General features: G+C 37.2%; 1 protein-coding gene across 1 annotated transcript in view; it reads left to right on the top strand.

The window, feature by feature from the left end:
- The first annotated feature begins 226 nt into the window (after positions 1-226).
- LOC139130096 (arylsulfatase B-like) overlaps positions 227-15472 on the top strand; it is a 32101-nt gene continuing 16855 nt past the window's right edge. Inside the window, exons 1-10 of the mRNA XM_070695820.1 lie at positions 227-408; positions 3417-3528; positions 3885-3936; positions 4304-4406; positions 4929-5035; positions 6151-6221; positions 7844-7945; positions 12014-12077; positions 12214-12311; positions 12670-12812. Of these exons, the coding sequence (XP_070551921.1) occupies positions 4396-4406; positions 4929-5035; positions 6151-6221; positions 7844-7945; positions 12014-12077; positions 12214-12311; positions 12670-12812 (596 nt within the window). The 5' untranslated portion in view covers positions 227-408; positions 3417-3528; positions 3885-3936; positions 4304-4395. The remainder of the gene's footprint in view (positions 409-3416; positions 3529-3884; positions 3937-4303; positions 4407-4928; positions 5036-6150; positions 6222-7843; positions 7946-12013; positions 12078-12213; positions 12312-12669; positions 12813-15472) is intronic.

Raw genomic sequence — 15472 nt, 5'->3', positions numbered from 1 at the left:
TAAGAGTTGTCGGGCCCAGAGAAGACGACTTAGTATAGTACGCGTTTGATTTGATTCAGTTGAAAAGATGACGTTAAAGAAACAACGGCAGACGTGCCATAGAATATTTAGTACACATACAACAATAATGAGTCAGTGAATTCAATGGCCAAGACCTCGCACTACATCAACCTTCAATGAACAAAGAAAGAGAAGTCAGCACGGGCTAAACAGGTTACAGTAGGTCACGTGACCGTCCGAGTCTTGCTTGCACACACGTTCATGTAAACATTTCCAGATAGCCGACAACTCCATCGGCAGACATGGATAACAAGTTGGCTCTCTTATCCATTCTTTTGGCTGTGTGTGGTGTCGTCCACGCTCAGACTGAACGTCCGCATATTCTGTTCATACTAGCAGATGATCTTGGTAAGTTTATTTACACTTATATATTCGAAACTGCTACATAAAAGAGAACGTTGCAATGTTCATGAAATCCCCAACTGCAGTGAACACACATTACCTCTGATAAGAGCCGTGGGGGCCTACACCGTTAAGTCTTATGAGTTTTCGTGTTTTCGTAGCATCTTCTGCACCGATTGAAATTTCTGAAACAGCCGTCATTTTAGGCTAATTTTAACCTAGTTGTAGCATACTAAGGTTTTTTAAGTCAGTGTACTCTTCTCATTCATTCGACTCCTTGAACACGTTCAAAATCATTCCCTTAAGAAAAAAACAAGAAAAGGAAAAATAGGGAAATTATACCGGCTTTTGGTCTGCGTTACGTCATTAACGAGATACATATTAGCATAGCGCTTTGAATTCTGGCGTTAAATAGCTAGCAAGGTTCAGCGGGTGTCTATGTTACCCGCTCTTTGCGATTAACGAATTCACACGCCATTTCGAGTGAAGACCAACTTGTTATTCTTAGTTTCAATGGTGGGTGGAGTTATCAAAAGTCCATTACTTGATTTACTTTGTTTGGTCGTTTGTTTGACTCACTACTCACTGAAGGTTCCCTATGATTCACCCCCAACTACGAGTACGATGACCCTGGCGCGCCAAGGCGTCTCGAGTGTCAATAACATAATACTTTATGTACTTGCAAAACGTAACTTCCGTTAACCATAGACCCTCGAGAAAAACGGGACAGGCAACTGCTGAGGTTTCTTTGTGAGATCTATCTTTGAATACATTAAAGTTATTTGCCAAGCGGTCCCCGACAACAATACTTCGTACTTAACACTGAATCTCATTAACGATCAAACTGACGTTCTGAATATGTACACTTTGCTCTTGCATGGCACGTTCCGAGTAATGACACAGAGAATTTTGAGGTTTTTTGATACTAGTCATGGTGAATGTTCTGGTAACGATGAAGATCACATTTTGGATTCAAGCCGAAGCCAACGGAAAAAAACAGACGATAAAAACAGTGTACATTTAGCCATAGACGCTACAGAAAACTCTTGCTAGATATCGACAATATAAGTTTACATTCCCTACCATAAAAATCTCCGATAACAACAAACATTTACAAGTTAGACAGGTTTACACTTCCCCAGTCCTGCGAAACGAAAATCTGAACTTTATTTCATCTGTCACGCAACATTTGACGAAAATCAGGGAACACAAAAATTGACTACTCCATGGGAGCTCAAATACACGACCTCTAACATTTTGGCACTGTTTTAGCCTAAAGAAACAGCAAAGTTCGGATAAGCTACACATGTTTACATTCGCAAAGTACTAGAAAATACATTTGTAACACTGACTTTCGCTGTCAGGAGAAACTTCGCGATAAATCGGGACTATCCATCGGTTGATGGAGTCAGAAGCGGTAAGGTAGACATGCATTTACACAAAGCTGAACGCTGTCCTCGTAAATTTGGCCGTTCACAGTTTTCAAAGAACAACATTTCAGTAGTTAACATACATACTTTACCGAATCATGGAGCACTCCTCGCACAGAAAATATTCCGACGGTTAAAAAACTGCAAAAACGAGGGAAAATTCGGAGATACACGGACGATTGCGGAATGTAAACAACTCTGTGATGTCAACTGCTGTTAAGTCTGGAACTGCAGCGGTATGTGTTTCGGATTTCTATTCGAAACTTTGTCACTTTACAGCAACATACTGACTCCCTGCAGACTTCTAGTTGCATCGAATCTCGCTACCAATATGTAAAAGTACTTTAAAATCATTTTGACGAATTCTTCTCAAAATAGTTGTAACACTTTTCTTTCTAAAAATGGACTTGCGGGTAATCCGAAATAACTTGTAATCCGAAAACATTATTACCGTATACCCGCTTGCACGTGTCTATGAACCGGAATTGTGCAGCCGATCGGGTCCAGCTTCATTCCGTCCCCGACCCATTAACACCTCTTAATTATTCCAAGATAGATCGCAAGCTGCTAATCCCATAGACCCTTTGTTCTCTATCGCAGTTGCCTGTCCCGTTTTTCTCGAGGGTCTATGCGTTAACCTTTGATTAGGTCGTATGGGTAAAGCGTCGTGTGATTGTCAATAAAACATCGTCAGTTCACTTAATTAGCCATTCTGTGTTATCGGTATTGATCCAAATGATACAGAGGAAATATCAAACATTGATAGTCGTCTGTCCAATACGGGAACTTGTATTGTTTAATGAGTGCACGTTTTCACGATGAAGGGTGTGTAAACAATCGTTTGATGTGTGGATAACAAACAGAAGTATGTGCAAAATATGTACAATTTGATCATAGCTCAATAGAGGCTGGGACTGCTGAGAGAATTACACTGGTTAGAATATACAATACGGTAAAAGTTTGGTTGGTCAGTTTCTCTATCAACGTTAATGTCATTGATGAATGCAAAACATATATGACTGAAGTTGGAATCCAAGAGTAAACGACACAGTATGAAAACACGATAATACTTACGGATAGGCATGGACTATAGCCTGTATTTTAGCTGAATATTGCTCATACAGGGGAATAGAGTTAAGAAACCATTGCTTGTATTCAGCAAGCCTGTATTCATGTGGATTCATGTGAATTCACGTCTATTATTATCATTGTATAATACTTGAAATGTATTAAGTGTGAATTTATCTGTATTGTTGCATATTGATGCAGTGAAACGAATAGGGAAACCAAACTTCCTAGTCCGACACAAGCAGGTGCAATGCAGTGTATGAGTCGCGATGCCATACATGACAAAAGATCTGATTTTCAAAACATTTGCAATGCAAACGCCGACTCAACTCTTGTGAACCACAAGACCATTTGAATATACTTAACTAGTGCACTGGTTTTTAACGAATGAGCGGAGCTAAAACGAATAATAGCTTTAAAGGAAACAGCGCTTGTTATTAAAATAAGCGTTAGTTTAATTTCTAAGTCAAAATTAATCTCTGTAGTTTATTTTATAGCTTAAAATCTAATTTTCAGGATGGAGTGATATCGGTTACAACAATCCATACGTCATCACACCGACCCTGGATGCGCTGGCACAAGATGGCGTCATCTTCAACAAGTCTTACGCGCTGGCTGCATGTACACCGTGAGCAATAAGATTATTTCATTTTACACTGAGCTAGTTGAATAATTCTGAGGGTATTTCATTTTAAGCATTCACAAAAACAAAACGCCAGTGAAAAGTTCATTTACACATAGTCCGGGTGGAGGGACTGTGATTTACGCAATAGCTTCAAAATATTACTGAATAGGACTCCGTACAAGTAACAGACAAAGTATTTCAAAAAAGTGTTTCATTCTCAGATTACCCACCTTTATTATCGTTTTCCTTACTCATTCAGTTCGTCGGCATGCAAGTCAGTCTGCCAGTCAGCCATCCAGCCAGGCAACTAATCATTCATTAAAACATTGATACTAATGTTCTTCTTCTGTTTTGTCAAGGTCACGGGCATCTCTCATGACCGGATATTTCGCCTATCGCACTGGATTACAGGTACTATTGACCGTTGTGTTCTTGGAAGTTTGTCATCATGAATGTTTGATTTTTAGATATTAAACCTTTTAGGCCGTCATGTAGAGGCGGAAGAAATGGAGCATCCGTGTCCCATTCGACCAAATTATTCAAAGACTAGATTTGTCAGATCGAAAGACGCTGGAGGCGAGTCTCTTTCTTGTATCTAGACAGCTCAAATCTCAAATTTCAATGATCTATCATTCTTCGATATATAAAACAGGTCAACCTATACCAGTTACAATAATTCATGTCACTACAAAACTGTAAGATACATTGAACACGGGAACTGTGAGATAGCCTGGTGTAGCCAGGCAAAGGACCGACACTGTCTCTGCTTTTCCAACAGCATGACGTGTTGTGAAAAACAGACCAACCGGTTTACCCTTACATTTCACAATCCTGCCACAGAAACTGAAGGAGCAGGGATATTCTACGTATATGGTGGGAAAGTAAGTGTAACACATGTTACAATACCAATATTTCCGGTACGCGGAAAGGAAAGAACGCAGAGAAAAGAGAATCAGACATAGACAAAGGTGGTCTGAGAGAACGAAAATTGGACGTCACGACGACATTGAGTAAAATACGTTTTCAATCAAAGGGAAAAAAGAGTTTACCAACACATGAACGTATGAGTTTTTAACTGTACTATTTGAATGTTAGGAACAATAGTTTGAACCCTCTGTAAGATTTTCCTTGATTTTGATCTACTATTAGTAAGGTTTTTTTTCCTTTTCTAAAGTAGATAGAATCTAAAATATCAATCAGGCCTTACTTGTGTAAGATATACAACAGTATTATCGACGAATACAATTCTGTTGAGGACTAATATTTAGTTGTCAAAAATAATACTGAGTATTACAGACATACAGGTCGTGTCGACTCGTAAATGCACCGTGCCTATACTGACAGGTAAAAAATACATCCAAAGACACACATGCTTTCAGATAATACACTCCGACCCCTTGCAGGTGGCATTTGGGCTTTTGTAAAGATGAGTATACACCGAATGGAAGAGGCTTTGATCACTTCTACGGTTTCTACACTGCAGCTGGTGACTACTACACCCATACAACTGGTCAGTACTTGTGACTATATATATCATGGTTAATTGCAATGTAATTACTTGACATTAAGTTTAATTGGTTTAATTTTTATAGCATGATTATGGTAGCAATACTAAGTATATATTTTTTATGATTACATTGCCAAAGAATTGTTTTCTGTCCGGCGATATCTATTTGCTAAGCAGTCATCATCGTAAAATAATTGGAGTATGATTTGTAAAAAATGCTGGCTGCCATTGTTGTTTTGTCAAGGTTATCCGTATAGTCATCTTAACCATAGAGAAACATGGGTAGAGTGGCAACGGGTATTATTTAAGGCGTGAAGCGGTTACGTAACCCATCCATGTTCGCCTCGCCTTAGGTTGCTCTCGCCTCTCTTTTCCGAAGAGTGCAGACCATGAATCCTTCGGTAATTGTCGGATTTTCGCCAATTGTTAAGCGAAAGTATGTTCGGCAAAGTTTGTGTTGTTGTTGTCGTGTGGTGCTGAGCAGAATTGACGTGCTGGCGAAAACGGGAGTGTTTTGAGCTTCAGGAAAATGAGTTTTACCGTTTTAAAAATTCCTCTCATATTTTATGAATATATAATGAGTGTGTTTGAACCAAATTTGAAAGTCTTTTATCGATACTGTCTGGTTTTACTCAATGGTTTACGGTCAGTCATACCATCTTTTACACTTGCGTCAAGGAAGGACATCTTTATGAAACTGCTGGCGTGTTATGTTTTGATTGGCGTGAAGCAGTGTTTCTGGCCTGAGAGCTCACAAAATAACTATGGTTGCTACGCGACTGGCAGTACGATGCCATCTCGTCGTATTTTTGGCATATTCTCGTGTAATTATCAACCACAAACAAAGCCTCCAAAATGTTTAACACCTTTGAAGCTCATTTTAATATGAAAAGCCAATAGTCTACCGAGACGACCATGGAACAAAAGGCATGCAAGTGTTGCCACTCTGTTTATGTTTCTCTGTGTCTTAACGTCATAGTTAGTAAGTGCGTCATTGACAACTTCATATCACCAAGGTAACCATTATCATCCTTGCTACCTCATTCTTTATGTTGTATCCGAATGTGGCTCAAAAATACGACTCAACATAACACAGTCATTGTTATAACATCATGTAGGTCCGAAAAACTTCTTAGATTTAAGAGAAGACTTTACGCCGGATAGAGATCAGGGTGGCGTCTATTCATCGGTAGGTTTTTGCAAAATTTATTTTCTTTCCGAGTCTTATCTTATATTACTCATACTCAATTCTTATTTTACAGTAATTCTTCGCTTGCAGCATAATTCGCATTTCGCTTTCAATCAATTTCTGATGCCAATGCTAAACATTACCAGAGAGAATATGGTGTGCCAAAGTACAGTTTTAAAAGAAGTCACAGTAAAACATACACCACTAGTTGGGGACATACTTTCTTTAATGTGTGATGTCACATGTAACATCAGGTGTACCCAAGGGTCTATTTTGGGTCCGCTCCTTTTTGTACTTTATATCAATGACATGTCTGAATGCATGAACCATGCAAATTTATCGTTGTATGCTGACGATTCCAAGTTATTTATGGCCATTACTGATATGTCCGATTGCGTCAAACTACAACAAGATATCAACCAGGTTGTGAAGTGGACGAGCAAATGGAAGTTGTCATTAAATGTTAAAAATGTTCATGTATTTCATTCACTTTGAAAAAAAAGTCAAATATTTCCTTACAGATGTGCTAAGCAAACTATCTTGACTCGCACCAACTTTGTAAAAGACCTTGGTGTATTTTTAACAAGTAAACTTAACTGGAGTATGCACATGAACCATGTTGTTTCAAAGGCGTTTTAAAATGCTTGGATTTATCAAGCGTTCTTGTAAATATTTTAATAGCATCAAAGTTTTAAAAACATTGTATGTCTCCTACATCAATAGCCATGTTGAATACTGCTCACCCTTCTGGTCCCCTAATCAATTATATTTAATAAAGAAATTAGAAAGAGTCAAAATAAAATTTATCAAGTATCTTTGTTTCCGTTCATCGATGGCTTACTCAAGGGCTCTGTATAGTAACCTATGCTATGAATTTCACCTTCCCACATTGGAGAACAGGCGAAAATTTATAGACACTCTTTTTCTTTATGAAGCCTTCACTCAGCTTATAGTGTACCAGATGTTCTTGCACAGATTCATTTTAACGTTCCTGCTTTTACATTGCGTCGTGCTATTCTTTTTAGATCAGTGTCAGCACGTACGAATATCTTGAAACATTCATTTTTATCACGATCTCAGACATATTTTAATTCTATCTGTAACAAGCAAAATTTAGATATTTTTAATAACTTCAGTAATTTTCGTCATTGATTATGTAAGATCCTTTTTTCTGAATAATTACTTTTATCTGGATGTATTTCTGTGTATCTTTTGCTTTATTGCTGTTTTTTTGTTTTTTCTTATGTGAATTCTCCTGTCTGTTTGTTTACGTTGTAACTGTTATATACTTTTCGTTTTTGTGTTATATTTTTATTTTTAAACGAACCTGTTATTGGGGCAACCTGTTGGTTCGAGATTAAATTAAAAAAAATAAATAAATCACTTGCCGATGAGCTGTGAGAAGGAATATCTGTACAGAGTTGCAAATTTCTGCGAAAAAATGGACGACACACACGAGTTGTCGTATACAGCCTTAATCGACAATAGGAAATTGTCCGTTCCAAAGACCTGTAGCCACAGTAGCACTTGATTTGTAGTGCCATTGAAAATATGCACATCGTCTGTCGAATTGTCTGCTTCAAGAAAATGTTGACAAAGTGTATATCACTCTGACCTTACAGGACCTTTTCTCTGAGAAAGCTGCCAACTATGTAGCCAATCATGACACGAGTAAGCCGTTGTTTATGTACTACTCTTTGCAAAGCGTGCACGGACCACTGCAGGTGTGTTGCTAATGTTCTGTCATGTTTATGTTTCACACGATCAGTTCCTAAAGAAGTATAATAACTTCGTTTTTACACATGGTGAGCTTATTATCTTACCCTAAACGACAGTTGCACCTTTTCATGAAGTGAATTCACTATTTAGTTTTTTTCGTTGACTATTGTTTCTTGTTTTACTTCACCCGCATGTCGGAGACATACATTTTAGAGCTTACAACTACTAGTAGTTGAAATCTTCCAGACCTACACTGTAAAAATAGCGGACGCTAGACGCGTCTTTACACGTTCAAAATGTACGTGTCGGTGTTCAAATTTGAACGGCTAGTGTTCATATTGTTAACACTAGTGTTCATATTATTAACAATGATGTTCTAAACCTGAACACGTAGTGTTAACAACCATCTCCTTCAAGTGTTCAAAAGCTCAGCATCACAGAAATGTTACAATACTGTGAAACAATTAACAATCTTTTGGGTTTTTTTACCTTACAATGGCTATATTAAATTTATTACAGCCTCACTGTCCGGCAAACGTACACGGACTTTTGTGTAACGAATTTCCCACTAAGTGAAAAATATTTCCAGTCTACAATTGCTGAAAGCATGTTTTTTCTAAAAAAGAAAGTATACAAAATATTTTACACGTTTATTACGTGTTGAAATTTTGAAAATTTGAAAAGAAAATCAGAAAATCACCATGAGCGTTTTAATTTTAACATCGGCGTGCAAGAGGTGTTCTATTTCTAAACACTTGGCGTTCAAGTTTGGTGCTTTTTCCTATCCCATGATGCATCAAAACGGAAGTTGCGACATTTTTCTTGTAAACGCACCCTGAAGTCGTGATCGTGCGGAAGCATGACCAGAAAGGGTAAGTTTTCTCTCCAAAATAGTAAAGAGTATTAGATTTTGAAGCATCTGTATTAATATCCTTCGAAATTAATCTTATTGTACTTTGAAATAGCCTTACTACGTAAAGAAACCTGTTTTCTTTTAGTGGCTGGTATAACCAACAACAAGCTGTGAATACGCAGTGATACTTTTGCCATGGCCTATCGATCGATCTCACTCGGGTCAAGGGTCATTGCAACACAACTTTAGCTATAACCCTTCACCTGAGCGCGATCGATACGCCTTGCATAGTAACGCTGCGTAATCACAGCTAGCACATGTCTTTTAGTAGAGACAATCGCATGTAAAAAATCAATTAAACATTGTAGAGTATACAATGTATGTTTCGGCATAGGAGAGTTGGCTTTTCTATTTTAATCAGTTGATGACAAGAAAAGCCAATATTTTGTAACAGTATTGAAGAGAGGCACTGTATATGAAAGTCTTCCCTTTTCCTTAACCTAATCAGCCCCTTGTCTTTCATTTAAAGTCTCATCTCGCCATATACCTATTGTTGCATTATTTTCAGGATGTAAAAAGTTGGATATAACTGAAAATCGAAGAGTTGTTACAGAAGCTGGTGGTACAGATAATGAAGAAGATGAGTGTACAGGTAGCTGTCTGGAAACAAGCTTGAGAACCTACAGTTCATCTCTAATGTAGATTTAAACTTCCGAGGGTCAGTAACTGAATTTTGATAAGTTTCTGTATTTTTTTCTGAATTAATCTAAGCTTTGGTAGCATGCTATGATCAACTAAATGTTGCCGGAGAATAAGCTTTCACAGACGTGTAGTCTCCTTTTTCAGATGCAAGGGTGGAATGAAAAATAAAAGCTGAAAGCGACGGAAAATTCAGAGTAAAATGTTCACTCTGAATTACTGAATTTTCTGAAATTTTAACTCTGAATTTTCTGTCACTTTCTGCTTCAATTTTTCATTCCCCCTTGCATCTGATAAAGGAGACTTCACGTCTTTTGAAGCTTATGCCCTTCTAACATTTAGTTGATCATAGCATTCTACCAAACCTAAGAGAATTTTGTATTGTAGCTCAACACGTCTCTTGTTCTTAGCAACTGGTTTTTAGCTTTGCCGTCAGCTAAATAGGTGGATGTGTAGCATTGCCCTCAAATTTGTACATCCCAAGGTTTTTCTTCAAAACAGCCTGTACGAATCCTTTAATATTTGGATTACAGGTCCCCAGGGATTACCCTAATCACATATGTTCAAATTATGATGAACTATGCAAATTTATATTTTTGAGGCTAATTTTGCTATTTTTGGCAAAAATCTTCTTCTCTTTTACTGACGTCTTCAATATTTGGTGAACATGTCCCTAAGAATGACCCTAGTCAAATTTGTGCTAGTTGTGATGAAATATTCAAATTTTTATATTTCATGGCAATTTTTGTCATTTTTGGTCAAAAAATTTTTAAAAATTTTCTTCAAAACTGCCAATTGACAGCTTTGATATTTAGGACATAGATCTCTACTGATAGCCTTTTTCAGATTGTTCAAATTATGCAAATTTGGAACTTTGTATTTTTAAGAAATTAAAAACATTTCAGACATTTAATTTTTAATATGACGGATTACCAGAATATGATATATATACGGTATGATGAAATCTACATTTTTTATTTTAAGGGTGACTTTTACCATTTTTGTTAAAACATTTGTATAAAAATTAATAGCAAGGTACATCAGAATTTGAAAGCTCTTTACTAATATGTTTTTAATTTCTGAGTAGATTGTTGAAATGTCATCGATTTATTTCCTTGTTTATTGAAATATATTACAAACAAACAACCTTTTTGTTATGAGGGACTTTCTTGGACAAGGAAATAGGTTTTACCCTGCCAAGGACCCACTTTCCCCACTTTTTACATGTTGTGCCTTACTGTGACACTTTCACAACTTGACATGTTGTGTTTACTTTAGTGTGGACAACTATGTACCATGATGTGCACTAGGGAAGCCTTGACTAACTTTTTTTTCTTCAAAATTTACAATTGTCTATAAAAGAGGAAATGTCTTTAAGAAACCATCTTACAACAATGAAGTATGCATTCCACACATATATGTATATTCAACACAATAAGTAAGCCAGATTTTGAGCTTTTTCAGATGATTTTTTGTACATTTTAAACAAGTATGAACCTTAAAACATAATCCACAATATTTCAGTAAAACCTGTTTTGTCATTACTTTGTTCATATTTTTTAAAACGATCTACAGTGTTCATGGGGATTTTTATTGCTTATATTTTTGATAGGAGGGTGGTAACACCGTTGGTATGTTCCTTTGACAAACTTTACATACAAATTGGCAATGTTTATTTGCCCATTTTACAGTAAATTATTGTATTTTACTCTAGAAATGTTTTGTGTATTTTTAGAATAAAATAATTTTACTGAATATCAGTGGTCTGTAATGTTATTTCAAGGCTTGAACACCCCCTGAACGCCCAAAATTAAAGGTGTTCAACAAGCGCGCATCATGTGTTCTAGCCTTTAACGCACTTATCGTTGAACGGCGTCCATGCGTTCAAAAAGTGTTACAGCCCTTTGAACGCGTAAATGCGTTCAATTTTTTGAACACATTTCATGTGCAACGTGTGTTCAGAAATGGAACACCATGGTGTTCAATATAATGTCTGATGAACACGTAGCGTTCAAAATCTGCACACGTGTGTTAAAAAATTGAACGTTGGTTGAACACGTAGTGTTAAATTTCTGAACGTCTAGACGCGTTCAAAAAGTGTTACAAAAAGGCGTTTAATTGGTGTTCTATCCTTGAACACTTAACTTTACAGTGTAGCAGATCGTGTAAGCCGTCGGGGGGGGGCGGGGGGGGGGAGTATGATATGTGAACACACCCTCTCACGAACAGTTCAGTTCACCAAAACCATGCCCTACGCTTACTCAATGTCAGGGACTTCAGACGTAGTACCAGCATGCATGCCCAAAAAGCGAGGGAAGAGTTTTACTGTCAGCTTAAGCGACCTCAAAAATGCTGGAAATACACATGAACTGTGTCTATATTACAGTTTCTCACTATGATAAACAGGCGACCAATATTTCGCTTCTATAATTACTTCTGATCAATCTTTACGTTAACTTCAAACATCATTCTACTACAGTGTGTAAATTATGTTTATTTATTTGGTTGTCACATATTTCAGGTGCCTGAGAAGTACCTTGATAAGTATTTGTTTGTGAAGAATCTGGGAAGAAGAACTAAACTAGGTAATAAAGGTCATCTATGTTTCTTGTAAACGCTGCCTTGTCGTTTATAAAAAAGTTTGACCTTCGTAAGCATTTCGGTAGAAATTCAATACGTTCATAAATCGTTCTATTTGTTTCCCTTTTGCAATTATCTCAGGCATGATAACAGCAATGGACGATTCTGTGGCTGTTCTAGTCGAGGCATTCAAGGAACATGGACTATGGAACAACACATTGCTGATATTCCAGTCAGATGTATGTACCTGTAGAGGGAGGGGTTTTACGAACAGACAGGCATAAAGGAGAAAGATCTGCGATTTTACAGAATAAATGCCTATTTACCAAGTTCAGTCAACTAACTTATCTTGTGTTTAATAGAAAGCATACAACTCACATATGTGCTTGTATAAAACTCACTATTAAAACGGACGGAGAAACCAACAAAGTCTTTTAGATACTAAAATATATTCGTCGCAAAATATGTTTCATTCGCGCATTCAAAGACCTAAATTACACATAGCGACCAATGAAGAATTGCGCTCTCTTTTTACGACGTCTGAAAGTGGAAGTCATGAACAATAACTAAAGTGGTTAATATGATTTTTTTTCTCAGAATGGAGGGCCGGCAAACGAAAATAATTTCGGTAACAACTGGCCACTGCGTGGTTCCAAGAAGACCCTTTGGGAAGGCGGCACACGGGTTGTCACTTTCGCTCATGGTCCAATGCTGGAGAAGACTGGCTATGTCAACGACGAGTGAGTAGCGTTGTAGATACTCTGTATGTCAAAATAGTTGCCATGATTCAAAGGTTGATATAAGGCCGGATTCTATATTGAAAGTTAATGTAATAAGGACTAGATAACGTTTTTCTCTCTACAGTAATTTATTTTTGTTATTCTTGTCTCGTGTAAGTGAGTTATCTTGTAGAATGATCTTGATCTTACAAAAGAATAATGTCAGTGTGAGCACTATTACTATCAAACATCACGAGACCGTTAAATTTAACTATAATCGCAAAAAAAAAATATTTACAAACTGACGATTGCTAAATCTGAATGTGTAAGCTCAAAAAAGTATTGTGAAAAGTTTGATGGATTCATTGTGCACCTTTCAAACAATTGCTTCAAGGATTCTATCGGGCGTAATGTGAAACCAGCATTACGTTATACACGTGATAATAAAAAACAGTTATTGTGACATTCAAACAATATGCCTTCAAGAAACAAAGATTTTTCTTTTTTGGTCTTTTGCACCGCGAGAAAGTAATATGTTTTTGTGGGTAAGTGTGTTTCGGGTAGGTGCGCCTCAAAAGCTTTGCTAAATCGTTCGTAAAGGAATCTTTGGAACATTTCCTTTCCAATTCGTTTGGTCACCAGGAAAATGTAACAGATTACCGCCAAATTGCCGCCATACCAGTGTTTAAACTATTATTTGACAAAATAACATTGTTAGATATTGACATTGTTGATTTTTGATGTTATTGTAATATACTTAGAGGTTATTACCCAATATCGCCTGTTCCTGTGCCGTATCAGCATGAGTGTCATTTGTGCTGGCATCGAGTGTCTGAAGCAGCACAAATGACACGAATGCTGATACGACACAAGGAACAGCCGATATTGGGTAATAACCGATTTATCATATACCCATGCCCATCATTTTACTAATAGTACGAAAAACCTCAAATTTGGAGGCTTTACTTTATTACGCCTTGCGCGTAATTTTGTGAACAGGCTTCATTCATAAAGTATAAGACAAAGTCAACATCAACGCGCGACATCGCTGCAAGTCATCCATGAACCCCGAGAAGAAAGACACCGGGATTCAAAAATCTTCCTACAGGAGGGACCTTGTAAGGTGCAATATGCTATTACAATTGTAACTGATCAAAAACTGTCCACAGCTTTACATCTATCCTGATTTCGATCGCGCTCGATCGTCGTAGGGCACGGAGCTCGCTCGGAGAGGGGCCGCTATTTTGGTTTTTTTACCCTAAGAGTTGTCATGTCAACAGTAATCGCGCGCGACATCGCTGTCACGCCACTCGCTCACTACCTGTTCGGGGTAGACCGTCCATAGTGCAGGCGCCGTGCGAAAAGCAGAATATTTGCTGGAGCTTGGCCAAAAAAATACGAGAACTTTAACAGGAAAACCATGAGAAAACATAAAAAGACTCAACATGTTGTTTCCGTATTTGGTAACCAGAAATACCCGTGTTCCTCTCAGCCCTTCAATTTTTTACGTCGGCGACATCGCTTCGCAGGCGGGGAGTGGCAGCCATTTTGTTCGTTTACATTGTTTACAAACAAACTGCTAAGGTAGTATGGGAAAATTACAAAACCAATGACGTTTATTGTGCATATCTCAACGTTTACCGTGAAATATCACGGCTGTATTTTACGGTGAACATCACTACACTGTAAAGTTAAGTGTTCAAGGATAGAACACCAATTAAACGCGTTTTGTAACACTTTTTGAACGCGTCTAGACTTCAGAAATTTAACACTACGTGTTCAACCAATGTTCAATTTTTGAACACACGTGTGCAGATTTTGAACACTCCGTGTTCATCAGACATTATATTGAACACCATGTGTTCCATATCTGAACACACGTTGCACATGAAATGTGTTCAAAAAATTGAACGCATTTACGCGTTCAAAGGGCTGTAACACTTTTTGAACGCATGGACGCCGTTCAACGATAAGTGTGTTAAAGGTTAGAACACATGATATGCACTTGTTGAACACCTTTAATTTTGCGCGTTCATGGGGTGTTCAAGCCTGGAAATAACAAAACAGACCACTTATATTCAGTAAAATTATTTTATTTAAAAATACACAAAAATTCCTTTAGTAAAATACAATTATTTAGTGTCAATTGGGCACATAAACACCGTTGGTGTTTTCCTTTGACAAACTTTACAAAGTGGCCACATGGCCACTTTGTAAAGTTTGTCAGAGGAAAACACCAACGCTAATTAACACCTTCTTATCAAAACATAAACAAAAGAAAATCCACATAAACACTGTAGATCGTTTTCAAACAATATGAACAAAGTAGTGACAAAACAGGTTTTACTTATTGTGGATTACTTTATATGTTCATACTTGCAAAAACGTACGAAAACATCTGTTTGAAAAAGCTAAAAATTTGGCTTACTTGAATATATCACATTTTGATAATTCCTTATGTCTTAAAAATGTCTGAAATGTCTTTAATGTCTCAAAAATACAAATTTGTGTATTTCATCATAACTTGTACATATATGATTAGGAAAATCCCCGGAAACCTGTACTCCAAATATTAAATGAATCGTACTGGCCGTTTTGAAGAAAACGCTTGGGATGTAAACATTTGAGGATGATGCCACACATTCACCTATGATATAAGGTCTACGTCCTTAACAGCAAAG

Source organism: Ptychodera flava, chromosome 1 (assembly GCF_041260155.1).
Source record: "Ptychodera flava strain L36383 chromosome 1, AS_Pfla_20210202, whole genome shotgun sequence".
NCBI lineage: Eukaryota > Metazoa > Hemichordata > Enteropneusta > Ptychoderidae > Ptychodera > Ptychodera flava.
Note: the sequence above shows the minus strand (reverse complement) of the source record. Positions and strands in the feature narration are given on the sequence as shown.